General features: G+C 37.5%; 1 protein-coding gene across 1 annotated transcript; it reads right to left on the bottom strand.

Moving 5' to 3' along the window:
* Positions 1-1,835: 1,835 nt before the first annotated feature.
* LOC107871833 lies at positions 1,836-2,647 on the bottom strand. The gene is made up of 2 exons (XM_016718710.1): positions 2,537-2,647; positions 1,836-2,471 (listed from the first exon to the last, which is right to left on the bottom strand). Exons 1-2 carry the CDS (start codon positions 2,645-2,647, stop codon positions 1,836-1,838), a joined length of 747 nt encoding a protein of 248 aa, XP_016574196.1.
* Positions 2,648-20,159: the final 17,512 nt, after the last annotated feature.

The raw sequence follows: 20,159 nt of genomic DNA, 5'->3' as shown, positions 1-20,159 counted from the left end.
CTAATTCATTAGGAAAAGCATCATCAATTTCAATTTCTCCATGCCTTTCATGATTACCTTCAAGACTCAAGAGATGGTCGACCACTTGGTTTTCGCACCCCTTCTGATCTTTCACCTTAAAGTTGAATTCTTGCAAGAGAAAAATCCATCTAATTAAGTGTTATTTTACTTCCTTATTGGCCATGAGGTACTTAAGTATGGCATGATCCATGTGCCCCACTACTTTCGTTCCAAATAAGTAGGTACGAAACTTTTCAAAAGCATATAAAATTGCCAACAACTATTATTCGGTAGCAGTGTAGTTGCGTTGAGCATCATTCAAGATTTTTCTTGTATAATAGATAGTATGAAAGAGTTTTTCCTTGCGATTACCTAAGACCGCACCCAATGCAATCCCACTTGCATCATATATTACCTCAATAGGGGATGACCAATTTGGGGCTACAATGATTGGGGCCGAAATAAGCAATTCCTTGAGGCAATCAAAGGGCATTAAACATGTCTCATCAAAGTTGAATTTAGTCTCCTTCTCAAGGAATTTTCACATTAGGTGAGCTATCTTGGAGAAATCCTTGATGAAACATTGACAAAATCTGGCATTTCTAAGAAATCTCCTAACACCCTTTACAGATACGGGGGGTGGTAGCTTGGAAATTACCTCTACCTTGGCTTGATTGACTTGAATACCTTTCCCGATATCTTATTTTCCAAGACAACACCTTCCTTGACCATAAAATGGCATTTTTCAAATTTAGGACAAGGTTGGTTGCCATGCATCTTTCAAACACCTTTTTTAGATTTTGAAGACATAATTCAAAAGACCTCTCCACCACCGAGATGTCATCCATAAAGACCTCCATTGAATCTTTGACCATATCCATAAATTTTGACCATACACAATATTGGAAAGTTGTCAGGGCATTGCATAAACCAAAGGGTATTCACTTGAATGCGAATGTCCCATACGGGCATGTAAAAGTCATCTTTTCTTAGTCCTCTGAGGAGGCACAAATTTGATTGTACCATGAGTAACCATCCAAGAAACAATACCATCCTTGCCAGGATAAACTTTCAGTAATCCATACACACCTTTTATTTGGTGATCGATCGAACAAGGATGAGATCATTATTTTTATTTTCAACGACTGTGATGCCACCCTTTTTTGAGGACACATTATATCGGGATCACCCAAGTACTATTGGATAGTGGATAGATTACCCCCACATCAAGTCATTTGATGATTTCTTTCTTTACAACCTCTTGCATTGGTTGGTTTAGCCTCCTTTGGTGTTCGACACTTGGCACATGATTTTGTTCAATTTTAATTTTATGGGAACAAATTTTGGGAGCTATTTCTATAATGTCCGCGATTATCAATCCAATGGAACAAATGGACTTTTTCACCACCACTTTTAATACATCCACTTGAAAGGGTTCAAGGTCATTTGAAATAATGATTGGTAATGTGTATCCCTCTCCCAAGAACATGTATTGGAGATAGGGTGGTAAAGGCTTCAAATCAACCTTGGGTGGCTCAAGAATTGATGGTATTCCGAGTAGGCTCTCACAGTTTTTAGATCAAAATCCAACCTTATTGGGTTCTTGGTATAAGATCCAAGTCGCATCAGGGATGCAACCACTTCATAAAATTCCTTCACTTCATCCCTTTTGCAATTCCATAGCACCCTTATCAAAGAGTCATCCAATAAGTTCACATTGATATAATTTGTCACACACCCCCCCAATCAATAACATCAATCACCAAGATGGCTTGTAAGCCCATCGGTTGCTTCATGGACTTGCATACATTGAAGGACACCTCCTCATTATTCAATCAAAATTTTATCTCACTAGAACCCACATCCATCAAATCCTTCTCGATAGTTAAAAATGGTCTCCCAAGAATAAAAGGGACTTCAACATCCATTACACAATCTAAGATCACAAAGTTAGTCGGGAAGATAAAACAGTCCACTTTTACTAGAACATCATGAAGAACTCCCATTGGTTTCTTGATGGTACTATCGGCCATGATTAATTTCATTGAAGTAGGTGCCGACTTCCCCAATTCAAACTTGTGGAAAATATCATAAGGCATTAGATTTACACTTGCTCTGGTGTCACATAATGCCTTTGCAAACTTGAATAATCCAATAGTGCATGGAATGGTGAAAGAATCAGGGTCTTTCTGCTTTTTCACCAATGGGCTTGATATAATGGCACTAAAATAATGTGTTACCTTTATTGTTTCATCCTTCACAAGTCGTTTCTTCGATACCAAATCCTTCACAAATTTAGCATGTCCTGGCATATCTTGCAAAGCTTCAATTAGAGGAATATAAATAGATAGGGTGTTAAATCTATTGAAGAACTTGTTAAGCTTTGCATTTTCTCCATTTTTTGTGAGGCGTTTAGGAAAAGGAGGAGGAATAGTGTTTGATGGAATGGAGACAATTTTACAATTATTTGCCTTTGATTTTTCAACCACAATCTCACTTAACTTTAGCTTATTATCATTGAACCTTTTCTCTTCACCTTTGTTTGATCATAATATTCTTTTTCACCGGGATTGTCAAACTCAACATTATTTTCAAGACTTTTTCTATCTTGGGTGATCATAGCATTTGCTACCTTCCCACTTGGCATTTTTTCACTTTGCCTCTCCATGAGATAACTCGATATTTGATTCACCTTTGCTTGGAGTTGTTAAATGGCAGTTGAGTGGGATGAAACTGTTTGGTAGAGCATTGAGAAATAACTTTTGCATTTCATTCACCATCATAATGGTTCTCTCAACACTACTCAAGATTCAAGCAAAAGTTTCTTCATTGATGCCTCCTTCTCTTTCATGGTTTTGACCTTGATTCCCGCCTTGCCTTTTAGAGGAAAGGTGAAAACTCTCCGAACACTTAGGAAACACACTCAACTTATTATCAAGCACCTCTTCCTCATCACTTTCACATGGTGTAACCTCTCTTGAACTTATCATATTTACATTTTCCATTGGGACTCCCAACATATGCATAATTAGGAGCTTAATGCATGACATCATCTTGACCATATTTGCATTCTTCTCCTCTTCTTCACCTTTAGTCTCCTGACATACAAAAGATGAGGAGAGAGCCCCCATGGACACCTCGACATCCTTCATGTCCCAACCCTTAGAAAAAATTACTACTTGATCCAAAACTTTTGATACAACTCCATATGGCGATTTAATAAACGATCCACTGGATGCATTGTCCACTATGACTTTGTTTAGTTGTTCTAATGCCCTATAGAAAATTTGGAGAATCATTTTCTCAAGCATCTCATGGTTAGGGCATTTCAAGAGCTTCTCCTTGAATCCTCCCTAAGCTTTGTACCATGGTTCTTCATGGAATAGGTGGAAATTAACAATTTCATCCCACAATTGTAAAATCTTTGAAGGTGGGAAGTATTGACTTATGAAGGCCTCCATAAGACTCAGCCATGAAGTGATGGACCTGGCGAGTAAAGATCTTAGCCATAACACCGTCTTTCTCATTAAAGAGTATGGGAAAAGGATTAACCAGATAGACTCTTAAGATATGTGTGCAATATTACAAATGGTACAAATTTCTATAAAGTTCTTCAAGTGTAAATTCAAGTCCTCATGAGCTTGAGCCCCAAACAGTCCCTTTAGATGAAGTAATTATAGCATTACACATGTAACATAAAATACTCCACTTACCTCAGTGGGGGGAATGTAAATGGAACTCTCATGATCTCCGATGCCAAGATAAATAAATCTTTCTTGACCCATCATTATGTGGAAAGAATAATGATTACCTAATCAAAAATCAAAAATAACAAAGAAATCAAATAAAAATCACCATAAGTACACCCAAGTAAAAATCACACCGCACAAGTGAAATCTAGATTCCACTCCCCAATAATGGGGCCATTTTGATAACGCTCACCTATACCATCTAAAGTTGTAGAGGATGATTGTTTACAATATCCCAACTCGCGTACAGGTCAAATCCATAAGGAGTGAAATTTAAACTTAAAATCCTATAGGTAGGTGTAAGTAAAATGCAACACATAAGATAAAGTAGGGGAAGGTTGGTTTGAAGTTGGAAATGTATTACTCTTGAATCGCCTAAGAAGCTACAAGAACACTTTCTTCTTTGAATTTGACTTTAAGGGAGATCTTAGGATTATGCCTCCCTAAAGAAAAGGGGTGTGTGGGATCATGATAGTTTAACATAAAATCTAGTCTTTGCATACAAAATAGGATAGGTCAAATATCTTTGCGATTAGTTTGTCAACCAAACCTCAAGGATTTTGCCCATTAGCTCTTTCAAACACCTAACGAGTGTGACATTAATAATCACCCAAAACCTCAATTGGGAATCCCTATTTCTAGGATAATGCCCATAACATGGCTCACTCTCAATTTAGACTTATGATTAAGATTATAAAAGAAAGTAAACCACATGTTCAAATGTCCACCATTGCCTTGTCCCCCTATAGACCTTTTTCAAGGATGATGAAGGCTTTTCAAGAGTTTAGGGTTTTCACCCATCAAACCCATTTGAACTTTTGGGGTTTTCACCCATAAATTCCAACTATTAAACTCAAGCAATAGTGGAATCAATAATCAATAAATAAAAATCCAATAAACCCATCAACACCCACACACAAATAGCACTTTAGTTCAACATAATCCCAAGACTATAGAAATTAGCAACTCATGAAGTAAAAGACAAAAAATATACCAAATAATTCATTCATGGCATCCATATCAATGTACATTAAAGAAATCCTTTAATTCACACTTCAATTTCACCAATTTACTCTTCAAATTATAAATACATGAGGGAAGATATATTTTCCCCAAAATCTATGGTTCTACAAGTTTTTTCAAATTTTCTTTCATCTCCCTTTCTTCATGTCCATGAAAAAAAGATTTGGGTCTTATATGGAAATTTGGATAAGCTATACCATTTGACCAAAGTTCCCTTGCTCATTAATCTTACTAGTCCACGTGCAGCGGCTTCTGCACAATTGCGGAGAACGTGACCACGGTTGTATCTATGCAAATCGAGCATTACTGCAATCGCAGTAAGATCTTATGCAATTATGGTAAGTTGACCTACTTGACTGGCCGCAATCATGGTAACTGAGGCTATGTCTTCTCCTGGTCTCCAAACTATACTTTTTTCCTCCTTCTAAGCTCTTTTATCTCCAATCTATATCTTTCCCTCTCATTACCTTTGTGCCTATAAAATATGGATGTTAGTGCATTCAATCTCAATTATGTCTCACTTATTCATCTAAAATATGGTAATGTGTACGAATGCGGAGCACGATTGAGTGGTAAAATCACTACTCATTAATTGGGAGGAGGCAGCATTGGTTACTTGTATGATGTCTAGATATGATATTGATTTCATTTCCATTCTTTGGTATGAGTTACACGACAGAGTATTTAGGGAGTTAACTAATCTTTCATTCCCTTGCATGATTCATAGGTTGTGTGATAAGGCCGGTGTACCTGAGATAAAAGGAGTAGATGAGAGGACACTTGCAACGACAACTGCATAGATAAAGACCATAAATGGTCTGTCACTGCCTAACCTTTCCATGAGATCTACAGAGCTAGCAGCAGTACCTAGGGCCTAGTAGTTTCCATAGAGCTTACTGATACACATCAAGGTGATGTGGGTGTTACTATTGATATAGAGATAAGGGAGTAGAGAGAGGCTCCAAATTCGAGTATACAGGGTAAGAGGACACCAACTACTCCTTCTTCATCCTCGGCTTTGACCTCAAAGCTACTTAGCGTATCGTTAGAGCCTACTCTTCCATCCACTATAACTCCTTTGATAGGTATGACCACTATATCTAGCAAGTTTTTTCAGCTTAGTGGACAGCCAGAGGGCCAGCAATTATAGGTTGAGGGTTGTTTAGACCAAGATAACTACACTCTATGAGCAGTTAGGACTAAATTTGAGTAGGAAAAGGACAAATAGGAGGTCACACTAAGAACTGCACTATATTAATACATACTAGCTTCTAGACATAACTCGGTGAGATTGAGAGACGGGTTACAACCTAATTCACAGAGACAGATACATCAGAACTAACCCAGATAAGAAAGTAGTTTATTTATTATAAGTAGAGATATACTCTCTCATAGAGAGTTGTATAGTAGCCACTCCCTCAGGTATACCCTCGATGGTCTATATATCACCTCTGCGTGTACCAAGATAGTTTGATTTCTTTGCCAAAAATGGTAAGGAGGTCCTAACAGTTGGGGCCAAGAGAGGTCTCATAGATGACTTGTAGGATCCTAATTTACCATATGACCAGGCCATTAAAAGATTCAAATGTTATTTTATAAAGTATGTATTCATCAATAGGTAGAGGCATCCTGGTATAGAAGTGGGTGCATCATCTATTAGTGAACTACCACCACCACTACCTCTTCCAGTTAATATGCCCCATCTGGGGATGCTCATGATTTCAGTGCCTAGTGTATCCCAGGTATGTTCTCAATTCTCTCTGTTTTGCTTTATTTTAGCATATTGAGGACAGTACATAGTTTTTAGTTAGGGGTGGGCATACCATTTCGCTACAGGTTTTTGTTGTCATGCTTTTTTTTCTGTCGTCTACAGTATGGTTGTAGAACATGCGTTTTTAAGATAATTTTGTGTCATATGTTGTTTTGTTTTCTATTGTGTTTTGTTTTTATGTAATTAGGAGATTTTTAAGTATTTTGAGCAGTAGTCATGTTTTGATTGATTTTTGATAACCCTCTAATTTTGTGTTTAAGAACTGTGTGAATGTATATATGTGTGAACATTATGAATCTTGTTATGTAATTAGAATTTGGAGCATGATAATCACTTACTATCAATTACATTAACTTGATAGGTAGTAGTTGGCAATATTGAATTTGTGCTATGTGTGTGAGATACTACCCAGTTCCCTTTTGTGTTGAATTCAAAACTTGCCTAGTTAGTATTACCTAGGTTGAAGGATAGTCAGTTAGGAAAGGATCGTAGGTTATTTTTTTATCTTAGTCCACTTTTATCCTAAATAACCTTCCATGTGTGAATTGTATACCTTGATCCTTGTTTTGAGCCTTGGAGCCTATTTTTCTTGTTTAACCTATTCATCTTCCAATTTATGCTATAATGAACCTATTTTGGCCTTGGTCCTTCTTGGACATTATGTACCTCAACGCAGGAAAAATAGCTAAGTTGAGGGAGGCTATCATAGGGACACATAGTGTAAAGTGGGTATGTAGAATGGTAAAATAAGATAAAAAGTTTGTAGGGATGGGTGTGGCGAAAAAAGGAAAAAAATTATGAAAAAATAAAGAAAATAATCACACCCAACCAGAATGTGCAAATAAAAATAAAAAAGGAGAAATAAGGATGGAATAAAATAAAATTGGCTAGTAAGTGAGACCCCAAGGTTAGTGTAGTGCTAAGGAGTCTTAGTCACTTAATATGTCCATATGTACCATACCAGCACCCAAGCCTACATTACAATCTGAGAAAAGTCCTATAGTGATCCTAACTTGACTATCTGAATGCTAAGGCAAAGAAAATAAGGGCAAGCTTATGGTATTTGATGCACATTGATTGGAATATCTCTTCTGAGTATGAGTGTCTCTTGATCATCCCTGTAATGACATACATTATTTCATATGAGTAAGTGGGACATCTTTGTTATGAGGGCACTTGATTCATATTGCTAGCTATTTTTCTTGTTTCATATAGTGTAACTTGTATATATAAGTGGTTGTTTATTGCTAATATAATTGTCATACCTTGATCCCATTATGTCACATTGTTATGTTTTATGTTCATAGACAATTTGTTTTGAAAAGTGAGATAGGAGGGAGATGTTGTAATTTGAGTTTAAAGTGTTGACTGACTACCTTGAATAACTTAGATTCTCCTAGTTAAGTGTTGTTTTTGTTATTGTTATGTTTTGTTTTCTGAGGACATGCAAACATTCTAAGTTGAAGGTGTTGATGTGCTATAGAACTATAACACTTTTGATGCTTAAAATGAGGAAAATATGCAAGTTTCTGAAGTTGTTTTGTTAGATATGATGCATTTTGGGTATGTTTTACAAAAAATCATGTTTTAGATACTAAGATTGTGAAAAAGATGAAAAATATTTTTGGCTACTTTTTAGGGAAATTACAGATGTTCAGGATACTTTTTGGTATGTTTATGATCCAAGCATGTTCAAGAATCAATGAAGAGCTGAAAAGATGACTCCCGACACTTACTAAGTCAATATGTGGACCATAAGTAGAACTTATAGACCGCAAGTAGGAAAATCAAGTGCCAGAGGTCCAAAATCTTAAGAGCTAACTTACAGGATTTTCTAATCCTGGTTACTGCACACACCCTGCTGACCATAGGTAATACCTGCGCCCACGGTCAAGGCATAGGCGCAGACCACATGTAGCCACCGATCCTGGTTTCTCCTATTTTATTTGGGCTATGATTTTAGGATTTTCTCATGTACTATAAATACCCTTTATGTGTTTTTAGTAGGAGTTACACACTTTTGATACTCACAAATATATTTTGATTCCAAGATTTGATTTTGATCTTGGGATTCTATTGTATTGACTTCGGTTGATTTAATCAGTTTTTGTTGTGGGTTTTTACACTTCTTATCATTGTGTTTTCATATATGCTTTCAATTATGAATGTTATTGATTTCTTCACAAGCATGAGCGGCTAAAATCCCATAGCTAGGGTTGTGAAAATCCTGGTAGATTGACAAAGTAGGGGAACTGTTTTTGTTGTTCTAAATTGATACCCATGTATTTATTGCTTTATCTTTATTATAATAGTTTTTTTAATGGGTGCACGCGCTTGGATCCTATATAGATATTACTACTTACTCCAAAAGAGGAGTAGTGACTAGGAAAAGACTAAGAAAATAGTAATTTGGAGTTTAACTATCGATCCACGCTTCTAGTTTTATCTTAGTAAGATGGTTAGATTTTATCTAATAACTAGAGACTTAAAAGGTAATAGTTAACTAGGATAAGGGAAATGGTTAGTAAGGAAACATCCTGTGACTCAAAAGGTAAAGGATAAAATCCTTAAGCTAGTCCAAAAGATTGTAGAAGGTACATAAGTTATTTTAACATATAGAGTATCAAGTTGGTTCAACAAAGCACGATAAGCCTATGGAGTTGAGAAACTAGAGGGACACAATCCTAGTGTTCACCTATGATTGATTAAAACCAAAGTTAATATAGTTACTTGCTTGAGATTACTACAAAAAAAAACCTACATTTACTATTTTAATTTTGCCTGTTAACTATAACTACTAAGATCCATGATTTTACGCGTTCCCTTGGGATTCGACCCTAACCTTGTTGGGTAACTATATTTTGACTGCGACCATATCTTCTTCTGAGTGGTGGTGTAGTTTAGACGTCATCACCTAGTTTTTACCATTGTGTTAGTACAAGAGCTAAGTGTTAAGCAAAGTCTTGTAAATTAGTGTGAAGACATTCGTAACCTATCTTTGGGAGGCTACAAAGATATTTTAGAAAATTTACTTCCTGACTCCTTATTGTGTGTTTGTATTTCTATGAACCTCCAACATATTGTTTGACTCTATTTTGTCCCTAAAGAATGATGCAAGATTGGCGACATTGTCAACGGACGAGACTTCAAAATATATTTTTAGAGTTTCAGTATCACGTCGAACTAGAGAGTCAGAGATGATTAATGAATACCTTCAACATCAGTCAAAAAGGTTTGGGGAAAACTTAGGCTCCAGTTGAGCTTGTGACTACTTCATCCCTTTGGGGTTCAGTATTAGGGATTCGAGTCCTATTGCGGGTCGTTCCCGACCATGAATGATATTTAAGTCATTGAATAGTTATTAGACCAGAGTTGCAATTATTGGTTTTTATCATGGTTCCTTATCAGATGTTAAGTATGAGATTGGGTTTCCAGATTGGGCCAGACATATTCTTATTTTATACCCTTTTAAGCCAGGCATAGGTATGGATTTATTAGAGAAATATGAATGCCACTCTATTTGGCGTCAGAGCATAAGGTAGCAATTGTGTCATTCTTCTTTTAGGTTATAGATTATGCGAGGGCCATAGAGAGAGCATGTATTAGGACATATGGAGGTAGAAACAAGAGGCCATGACATCAGTATAGTGCTATTAGGATTTCATCTAGGAGCTTTTTTTGGTTGTGGCGAGATGAAACTTGGGTCCCGAGAGTGTCTTGAACGTGAGTTAGTTAATCAGGTAGGTTAGCATGTATTGCCCCACCAGCCTAGAGTTCCTAAGTTAGGCTATGATTGTAAAAAGAATGACCATTATAGTAGAGATTGCTCTCAGCTTCAGTTGGTTAGCAATTTAGGCTTAGTTTTTTCCTCTCAATGTTGATACTTTAGGAGTTACTACTACAGTAGAGAGATCAGTTATTGATCTAGAGAGTGTCTCCGACATGGGATTTCTAGTCATTGAGCTTACTTAGATCAACCGTGTGATATGGTGGCATCTTCAATTAGAGATAGTGTACTTAGCACCTTAGTTGATGATTTAGTTAATCGGTTTAAGTTTGGACCCATTCAGATTTATTCTCCCTATGCCTGTCAGCCATATGATTGCAGATATTACCATGATAGGTGTGTTTTTATTTTCCGCATTTATTATTTTATTATGTGTATTAGGGTTTTCATACCCATTGATAATTATGTGCCTTGATTAGTTCATATTGATTATTGTGTGCCTTGTAATTGAATTCATGATTATGTCACTACTCCATGGTTAATTTCTTTTAGTAATGCATGTAGTAGATCTACATTGATATTTTCCCCTATAGGTGTAGTATTTGGGTTTGAGTCCCATTTATCTTGGCATATTGTCCTTATTGTGGCCCTTGAGTGGATACATGATATTAATGTCATTTTGGTACCGCTTATTCATTATATTGATGATGCTATTATTATTACTATTGATATTACTAGTGAGGTTATTGGTATTTTTTTATGTTATTACTTGATGTAATTGATCCTCGATGGATAGCTATTCAGACTAGCGTTGTCTAGTTAGAATTTCATTCCTTGTTATCTTATTCAGTGGCTTGAGTAGATATAGCCCAATTTGATTAGTTTTTTTCCATAGTACAGCGAGGTTGATTATTTTTCCTCTTGGTTAGCCATGTTAGATTGATTTGGGGATGTATTGTGGTGTCAATGGTAAGTTGACCTTCCACGATTCTGTATGACTCTAGATTTGGAAATTTAGTTATATTGCCCATTATTACGTTTAAGATTCTTAGACTTGCCTCTCGGGTTGCTAAGGTTGTTAGATTGGCTATCCCTTTTTGTATAGCCTATTTCTAATATTGACCAATTTTAGGGTATGTTCTTTATTTGTAGCTATTTCATTGATCGATAGTTATTTTGATATTGAGTTCAGATATTGTGGATTCATCTTTTAGATTTGTTGGGTTCATATCTTTGTGATGGGTTGCCCTTTTTATTAGTGTGGAGGTTAGATACTCTTTTCTCGTTGTGATATTTTTTTGACTAGTGAAGTTGGAGAGTTAGAGGTAGGTGGCCTTTCTTGTGATTGTTTCTTAAGTAGTTGATTTTTTGGTGGTGGCCTTGACATTGACCTTGGTGTCGAGATTAGTAATTTCTTCCTTGGCAAGGTGATTCATGGTTTGTTTGAGCTATGATTGTCCTACTCAGGTGGATTTATAAAATCCCTATTTTAGAGTTTGTTCAGCCTAATAAAGGCTTGGTGGAGTGTTTCGCTATAATGATATGACTATGACTATTTTTTGCATTTCTCTGAGTTGCTACAATTTTTTCCTTCACTATTATGGTTTGCAGCCTTGGGGAGTTTTGAGTATGTTCTTATAGTTCATGCCCTCTTGCGGTTATGGAGTGAGTTATTGGCATTTTCAGTCAGTGATTTAGCCTCGAGCATAGTTTTAGTTTTGTTGCTACATTTTATGCCTTTAGTTGTTGGTTATTATGTTTTCATTCGATGGTTTAATCATATGGTGATTTTTTCCTTTAGCTATGTTTTCATTTAAGCTCGGCAAGTAATAGTACAAATATGCCTAATTTAGATAGTATGGTCGGTGTGAGTACTTGACTTTAGCTTGGATTTAGTGGCTCAAATTAAGTTTTGATGCCTTGGGATGGCAATTTTGAAGTATGATGGATTTGTAGTATTAATGCCTACCCATTTACAGGTTTAGTTTAGGCAGTTGAGACTGGGCAGTTCAGGCTTGATGTAGAGATTTTAGCTTGGATCTGTAGAGCATGAGTGAAGCCTTGATTTTATATTTGTCTCAGTTTGGATTTCATGTGTAGGCTGGTTGAGCCTACTCCATGGTTACCTATCTGATCTTCTTAACTTTGGGTGGATTATAGTTCTGAGTTATGATTTGGCTTACTTAAGGGTGCGGTAAAGTAGGTGCCACAATGACTCATGAATCGGGTCATAACAAATTGGTATCAAAGCCTAAGTTCACTGGAATTATCGGTACAAGAGCAAGTCTCTAGTAGAGTCCCATGGATAGGAATGATGACAGCTATTTTCTATCTTTGGAAGGCTATAGGACAATATCAAGAGACCTTCACACTCATTTTATGCTAAAGAGTCAGTGTTGGTTTCTATGATTCATTTAGTTTCACTTTTTCACAGATGGCTAGGATGCGAGCTACTGCTACCAGAGATGAGGACCCCGAGCCCGCAACTAGGGATCCTATTGGAGGACATTGATGACCTATAGGTCGAGGGAAAATGAGAGATGTATCCCCATCTAGAGACCAGGATAATGAGCCTTCACTAGACCCCATCCCCACTTCTGTACCAGGATTTCTTCACCCTAGTCGGTAGTGGGCTAGGGGCAGCCCAGGCTTCATTGGGTTTTATTTCTTTATTGTTGCTAAAAGATTCTCTAGGTCATCTTTAGGGTTTGGTTGGTGGTTCATCGTCTGATGTTTCTCAGTTTGTAGATTAGAGTGTTACCTAGGTAGGCTACGGCCTATAGCTGCTGCTCCTAGAGTTGAGATCCCTCCAGAGTTGGTAGTTGCTCAATCGGTAGTTGCCCAACCTAATATGTCTATTGAGGATCAGAAGATATTGGCTAGATTCTTGAGATTAATGTTGCCTAGGTTTTTTGGGGTATCGAGCGAGGATGTATATGAGTTCTTAGTTGTTTGTGATGATAGGCTCTATAATTTAGGCCTAGTAGAGACTCGTGAGGTCAACTTTACTGCTTTTTCGTTAGATATAGTAGCTCAACATTGGTGGAGAGATTATCTTAATTCTAGGCCAACTCGATCTCCCCCGTTGACATGGACTTAGTTTTTCAAGGTTTTCTTGGAGAAGTATATGCCTCATACCTTAGAGATCGTCTCGGCAATTAGTTCTTAATATTAGAGCAGGGCTCTATAACTATTTTAGAGTATGACGATCAATTTTATGAGTTTTCCAGGCATGCTACTTCTGTCTTATCGATCGAGTATGAGTAGAATTGGTGCTTTTTATGGGGATTGAGACTTCCTCTTTTCATGGCTATGCAGAGTTTAGTTGATGTTGGCATGTCCTTTATTGAGCTTTCTAATCATGCCCAAATTATGGATGAGATATAGTGGGAGGCCCAAGGGGCAACGATAAAAGGCCATATTACCAGTTTAGTTTCACTGTGAACCAGAGTGACTCACAGTTTAGAGGCAGTGGTTCTCAGGTAGGTACCCTTTATGCCAGTTCTATCAGTATTAGGGTCAATGTAGTAGGCTTGTTCATGCGCACTTAAGATTACTAATGGAGGTCATCCTAGCTACAGTGATTATCTTAGCTAGAGTAGTGGCCAACCTTTGAGAGGTTTATAAGTTTTCCAATTGAGGTGGCTATTTTGGGTTAGTCGGATCTTCTAGATACAATGCGTCGCCTGAGGCGTGTCATAATTATGGGGCCTTTGTCCATTTGTCTAAATAGTATCCCAAGCATGGGGAAGTTGTGCGTGCAACATAGAGTATTTTTCCTATTAAGGTAGTACTGCCTCCAGCTAGAGGTGGAATGCGGGGTTGTTAAGGTGGTCCCTAGGGTGCTCATGGAGGTCCTCAAACAGGTAGGGCAGGTGATCGATCAGTCGTTGATAATGCTCAACTTTCACGTCAATTAAGTGCAAAGGGGTCATCGTCAATATATTTACCCAAATTTGGAGTCAGGGTGGAATCCACGAGGAACAATGTGAGTGGTGACTAAATTAGTTTGGAACGATGGATAATAGCTAAATTCAAACCAATAGTACAAAAAGATAAAAATGAGGGGTTTGAAAGGTATCACACTTAATATTTCTTTTTTGGTTTTTTGAGTACAAATTCGGGGATACGAATACTTAGAGTCTAAACAATTTGGCACGGATCTTGAGATTATGCTTTCCTAGGGGCGACATATGCATAAGCGTGTGATAACTTGATGCAAATTCTAAATGTTGGTGATGTGGTAGGATAGGTTATAAATCCTTGCGGCTAGTTTGTCAACAAAACCTCAAGGGTGTCACTCACTAACCCTTTCGAGTACCTAATGATGGCTTCAATCACAACTACTTAATACCTCAATTACACACCCCTATTTCTAGGATGGTGCCCTAAGTATAGTCAACTTCACAATCATCCTTATGTCTAAGATAGTGAAAATTAGTCAACCATGCTCATAAATTGTCTATTATTGCCTTGGTTCCCATATCCCTCTTTCAATTCCTAAAGTTCACCGAAACCCCTCTTTCAAGTATGGTTTGAGATTTTAAGAGCTTGGAATTTTCATCCATCAAACCCATTTGGGTATTTGGGGCTTTCACCCACAAATCCACACCAAATTACTAAAGCAATAGTAGAATCCAACATCACAAACTAGTAAATGCACAAACAAATCACATCCCACACATATTTACACCATATTCTAGCATAATCCCAAGAGGAAAAACTAGCTACTCATAAGATAAATAAGTAAAGATTTTACCCAAAATCTCTATTGATTTGATTTGAGAAAATCTAAGTGAATGTTACTAAAAACTATGAGATCCAACAAATCTTCAATGGGAGTTCACTAATTCTACATTTGGAAGTGACTCCAAAGTATTCTTCACTCAAAATTTATACAATATTGTATTCTCCAAAAATGAAGGCTATAACCCTAGAACAATGTCAAAAAATTAGGGAAGATGGAATCTGATGAATGAATGATTAGGGTTTGAGTCTTTCTTTTGCCAAATTGGGGTCATCCACGTGCATTTATATTTTTGTCCTTGGGCTGCATTTTTCTGCTAGGCCGTGATCGCATAGGCTTGGCTGCGACTGTGGCTACCGCGACCGCGATTAGCTTACGTGACTGCGGTAGGTTAAACTTATTGACTGACCGCGATCGCGGTCCTTAGGCCGCAACCATAGTAGCTAAGGGCATGTCTACTCTAGGTCTTCAGTTGCACTTTCTTGCTTCCTTTTGATCATTTTTAGCTCTAACCCACATATTTCTATCTCATCAACTATGTGCCTGCAAAATGTGGATATTAGTGCATTCAATCATAATTATGTCTCATTTATTCATCCAAAACATGGTAATGTGCATGAATGTTAAATGTAAATGAGTGGTAAAATCACCACCCATCAACATCCCCAACTTAAAGCTTTGTTTGTACTCAAGCAACACTACCCCTTATCATGAGACATTACACTTTTATGCCCAATTTTCATGCCTCAAAGATCACAATGACTTCAAGCTTAGTCACTACCACAAGTAGCTCATTGCACTTAGGCTAAGCTATTCTTGCTACACCCCTCATCATAAAATGTAATATCTAAGGATGCACAAGAATTTAAAGAGCAACCAAGCAACAACAACCAATACTCTAAATATGACTTACTTTTGATCAAAATTAAGCTATACTCTATTTGCCTCATTACTTGAAAGATGATAAAATCACCTACCTCAACTCGTTCACATGCCTCCTCACAATATAGAAAATTTCATACACAAAGCTAGTAAATATGCAACAAGGAATTTAAGTGCAAAAAAATCTTTCCCTCACAAAAGAACTCTCTATGTCAACAAGTGTCATACCATAGGTTTGCCCCTATTTTCAATCGCCACTACAAAGAAAGTAAATGGTTGAAGATCTCAAAGGACTTTTTGAGCTTGTAATATAGGTTCGGGTTAGGGTTAGGGTTAGGGTAGGATATTATTTGGGAACAACATGGATACACCCTTCCTTGAACATCTACATCATACTATTTAATTCGCCTTTTTTATTATGGGCCACTCCTCTTTGGCCTTTTCCCTTTTCATATGCCTACTTTTTGCTTCCTTTGTTCACCCATTTTTTTCTATTTCTTTTTCATGTAATTTTCATGAAACTCTTTCCTTTGTTTGACCTTTTCTTTTTCTATTCATTTTTTTCAAGGAAGGTATGGTTCAAATGAGGGATAAAAGAATGGTTCACGGCTTGTAATGTATTTGCCAAAGAAAGGTCCAAAGGCTCAAAGCGGGTCACTAGGGATTACATTTATGAGTGGGTAGGCTTTTTAGGCTAGAGTGGGATTCCAATGTGACAAAGATGGTCTAAGATCATTCCTCCAACCAAATACAATAAAACTTAGCCTTGAAAGACTAATAGGGCAAGTTCTATATAACACAAGCATACAAGGGATGAATGAAAATAGCTCACCACACATGGCATGCAAAATTCGCCAAGGAGGCTCAATTTCCCCTCCCATTAGAGAAAAAACTAGAGTATCCATCACTATTAACAAGACAAACATTTGTGGAGTCACAAAAAGAGAAAGAGTTTTGTTACAAGGTTGCTCACGTCCATGCCTCGGATTTTTGAAAAAAATTTAGACGAAAGGGATTGTTTGTTTAGTATTTGCACCACTCTCAATTAGATAACTTACGGTTACAACTAAAATTTTAGCCTCACATGTCGACTTAATATGGGCAAACTAATAATATGGCTACTCACAATTCGCCAATGGTGCATAATAGGATCCCAAATTGACAATGCCACAGGTACTCAGACTTTTCTTGCATTAATGACTTAGATGCCATGGGTACTCAGAATTCCCCAACATCTACGGATCAAAACCCAAACACGATGCTTTACCCTTAAGAATGTCATCACTCAATCTATCATAGCACAAAACTCGTTATACATCATCATATTAAAATAAAACTAGAGTAAAAAGAAAAAACTAAAAATAAAACTACATGATAATCCATGAAAACGTGTGCACCATCAGAGTACCCAAATGTAGCATCCCAAGAACAAAAATAAAATAGAATCCACAACATCATCATGACAACATAATAATATCTAACAACACATCAGAGCAATACAGATATATGGAAAGGCACCCCCAACTAAAAGGCTAGCAGTGTCCCCACTGCATAATTAATAAAAGCATAGAAAAAAGGTAAGGGTCCTCCCTGAATATGCATTAGGAGTTGCTCTCTCCCACTGACTCTACAATATCACCACTGGCATCATCAGCTGACCAATCTGCCGGGGGCTCATTATCACTCTCCAACCAAGGAGAAGGAAATTTATCGTAGGGTTTTAAGACCTTTCATAGGACCTTTACCCCTTTCCACATCTTGCTGAAGAATTTGTATCTCTTCTTGTCCCTCTTCTTTATCTTCTCATGGGAGTCTGTGAGGTCCCTGTGTTATTCGGCTAAGGCTGAGTTGGCTCTCTCCAACCTGGAAACAGTGGCTTCCTACTTCTTTTGCTCCTCACAGTATATGTCATAATCTGATAGAGTCATATATGAGTGTCGAGCAGTGGAGAACTCTCCGTTCCCTAAGGCAATTAGGACACTAGCTCCCTAACCTCCCGTATCTGACCTGAGATATCATCAAAGGGGTTGGTTGATGAAGGTCTAAAATAGTTTGTGTCCTCCTAAGTCAGCTTGCCTAAGTCCACCTTCATTTTGTTTCTCTGAACAGGGGTACCCTCACCCCAAAATTTGAGTGGGAAGATGCGAGGGCCTGGGTGCACCCAGGTATTTACAATATACTCTTCCACCTCTACTCTTTTGCTAAGCTCTATGATAAGGGAAGGAAAGAAAGGAAGTGTACCTCCATGTTTCTTGAAATACCACCACTCTAAGAGCACAATCTCTCCCATATTTAGAGTAATGCTAGAGAGAATGCAAGCCGTCATTCGCGCTCACAGATCTATGATAATAGTCACGTGAGTACACGGTATTACTCTATTACAGATAATATTTAGCCAAAGTCTGGCCTCAACTGTAAAGTCATTCATCAAAATATCTATCTTAGTGGTGTACCAGAGAACTTCTTTGCTCGAACATAATATGTTTGCCATCCATGTCCCTGGCTCGCATGCTTTTGCTTGGAACTACACCATGTCAACATTCGGGAGCCCATATATCTCATTAATCCGCTTTGCTTCAAAGTTCACTTGCTTACCCTAAATTATTATCACTGGTTTTGTGATAGAAACTACGCTAAGGTGTGCATAGAACTTACGTACCCAATGCTCATTAGCATAGCAGGGGTCCAGGGCAAAAGACATCCACCTGGTAGCAGTGAATCAGGCATAGAAAGCTGGGAGCTTCTCCTCTATATTATCAAGGAAAATTCCCCTTTTTGGGAGTAATTTTGTCCTTAGCAAATCACTATAGTAGAGGTTTTGGCATTCGGCGGCCATGAACCTAGTTTTGTCAAAATCTCCCATTCTTGCGGCTTAGTACCTGTAAGCATTACAATCCAGACCATCATCAGCATTATCACTCCAAAATCATGCAAGATTAATCAGATAACTCATGTGGTAGTGTTGTAGAAGGTTCTAGGGTGAGAAAAGGTGTGCAAAAATTTTTGCTATTATAGATGAATGCCTCAGGTATGGCGATTACAGAGTAATGACTATGATCGGAGTCATCTAGACCGCGATTGTGGTACTTAAGACCATGGTTGACAGTTCTACACACTATTCAAAATACATGATTTTAACCCCAAATTTGTGTTCCAACTTAGGCATATAAACATCATAATCAAGGAATTTAAGCCTAGAATTCATGATTATACCCCCAACTTGAAGAAACTATCATGAAACTAGTTGGGGCATTGAATCGAACACATGGTGTACACACTAATTTCGACAATTTTAGGCCTAAATCAGGGTACTCAAGACTTTCCCATTGCTGTGTACACCAACTACAACAGCTAATCACCATAATATTCAAAAATAAGCATAGATTTAGTGTTAAAATACTATTTCAAGTGTTTCCCTAAACTCCAAGTTCTAAGCATACAATTACACCAAAAACAAGGGAGTGGGAAACATACCAAATAGAGGATGCAAGGGGATTAAAATAAACACTTAGGTACTTAACACATGGACAAAATTTGGAGATAATTTGAGAGGAATTAAGAACGGGTGTATGGAAGAAAATGGCAGTCGGGTGGGCACTTAAACTAATTTGACCACGATCAAGGTCCTAGTTATGCGATCTCGGTAATGTGGACTCCACGATAGCAGAGATGTGTCCTCTACACTCCTCTGTGCAGTCCAAACATGCCAGTTTCACCATAACCTTTTTCAATTTCAATCAAAATTCCTCCTAGCACTACCCTTTCATGGATTATGCATGGAAAATGCAAAAATAAAATCTACTCTATCATTCATAAAATAAAAGGATACGATCCCACTTTTTATGGCATGATGGGGTGCCTCCCATCGAGCACTTAGTTTAATGTCTTGGCACGATACCTCTTCCACCTCTTTTTATGCTTCTACTTAGAAGATTTGAATCTCCTTCCTAACTTTTATTCACTATGCAATGAATGGCAGAGGGACAGAAGATTCAGATCTTCCAAGATAAAACTTAGAAGATGTGACAAAGTGACGACGGAGCCTCTATCTCGCCATTTTGAGGACTTGAACCTTTTACCCAATTTCACATTGAATTTTTAGTTTGGCTTCTTAGGTAAATGTATGTACATCAATAGGCCACTAGTTGTACATAGGAAGTTGAATTTCTTGGCCATTAATTGTGGGGCTTTCATGTGCTCCCTTGGATTGTCAAATCCCAAAATGTAGGGATTGTACTCCTTCTCCTTACAATCCACCAT

Source organism: Capsicum annuum, chromosome 5, assembly GCF_002878395.1.
Source record: "Capsicum annuum cultivar UCD-10X-F1 chromosome 5, UCD10Xv1.1, whole genome shotgun sequence".
NCBI lineage: Eukaryota > Viridiplantae > Streptophyta > Magnoliopsida > Solanales > Solanaceae > Capsicum > Capsicum annuum.
Note: the sequence above shows the minus strand (reverse complement) of the source record. Positions and strands in the feature narration are given on the sequence as shown.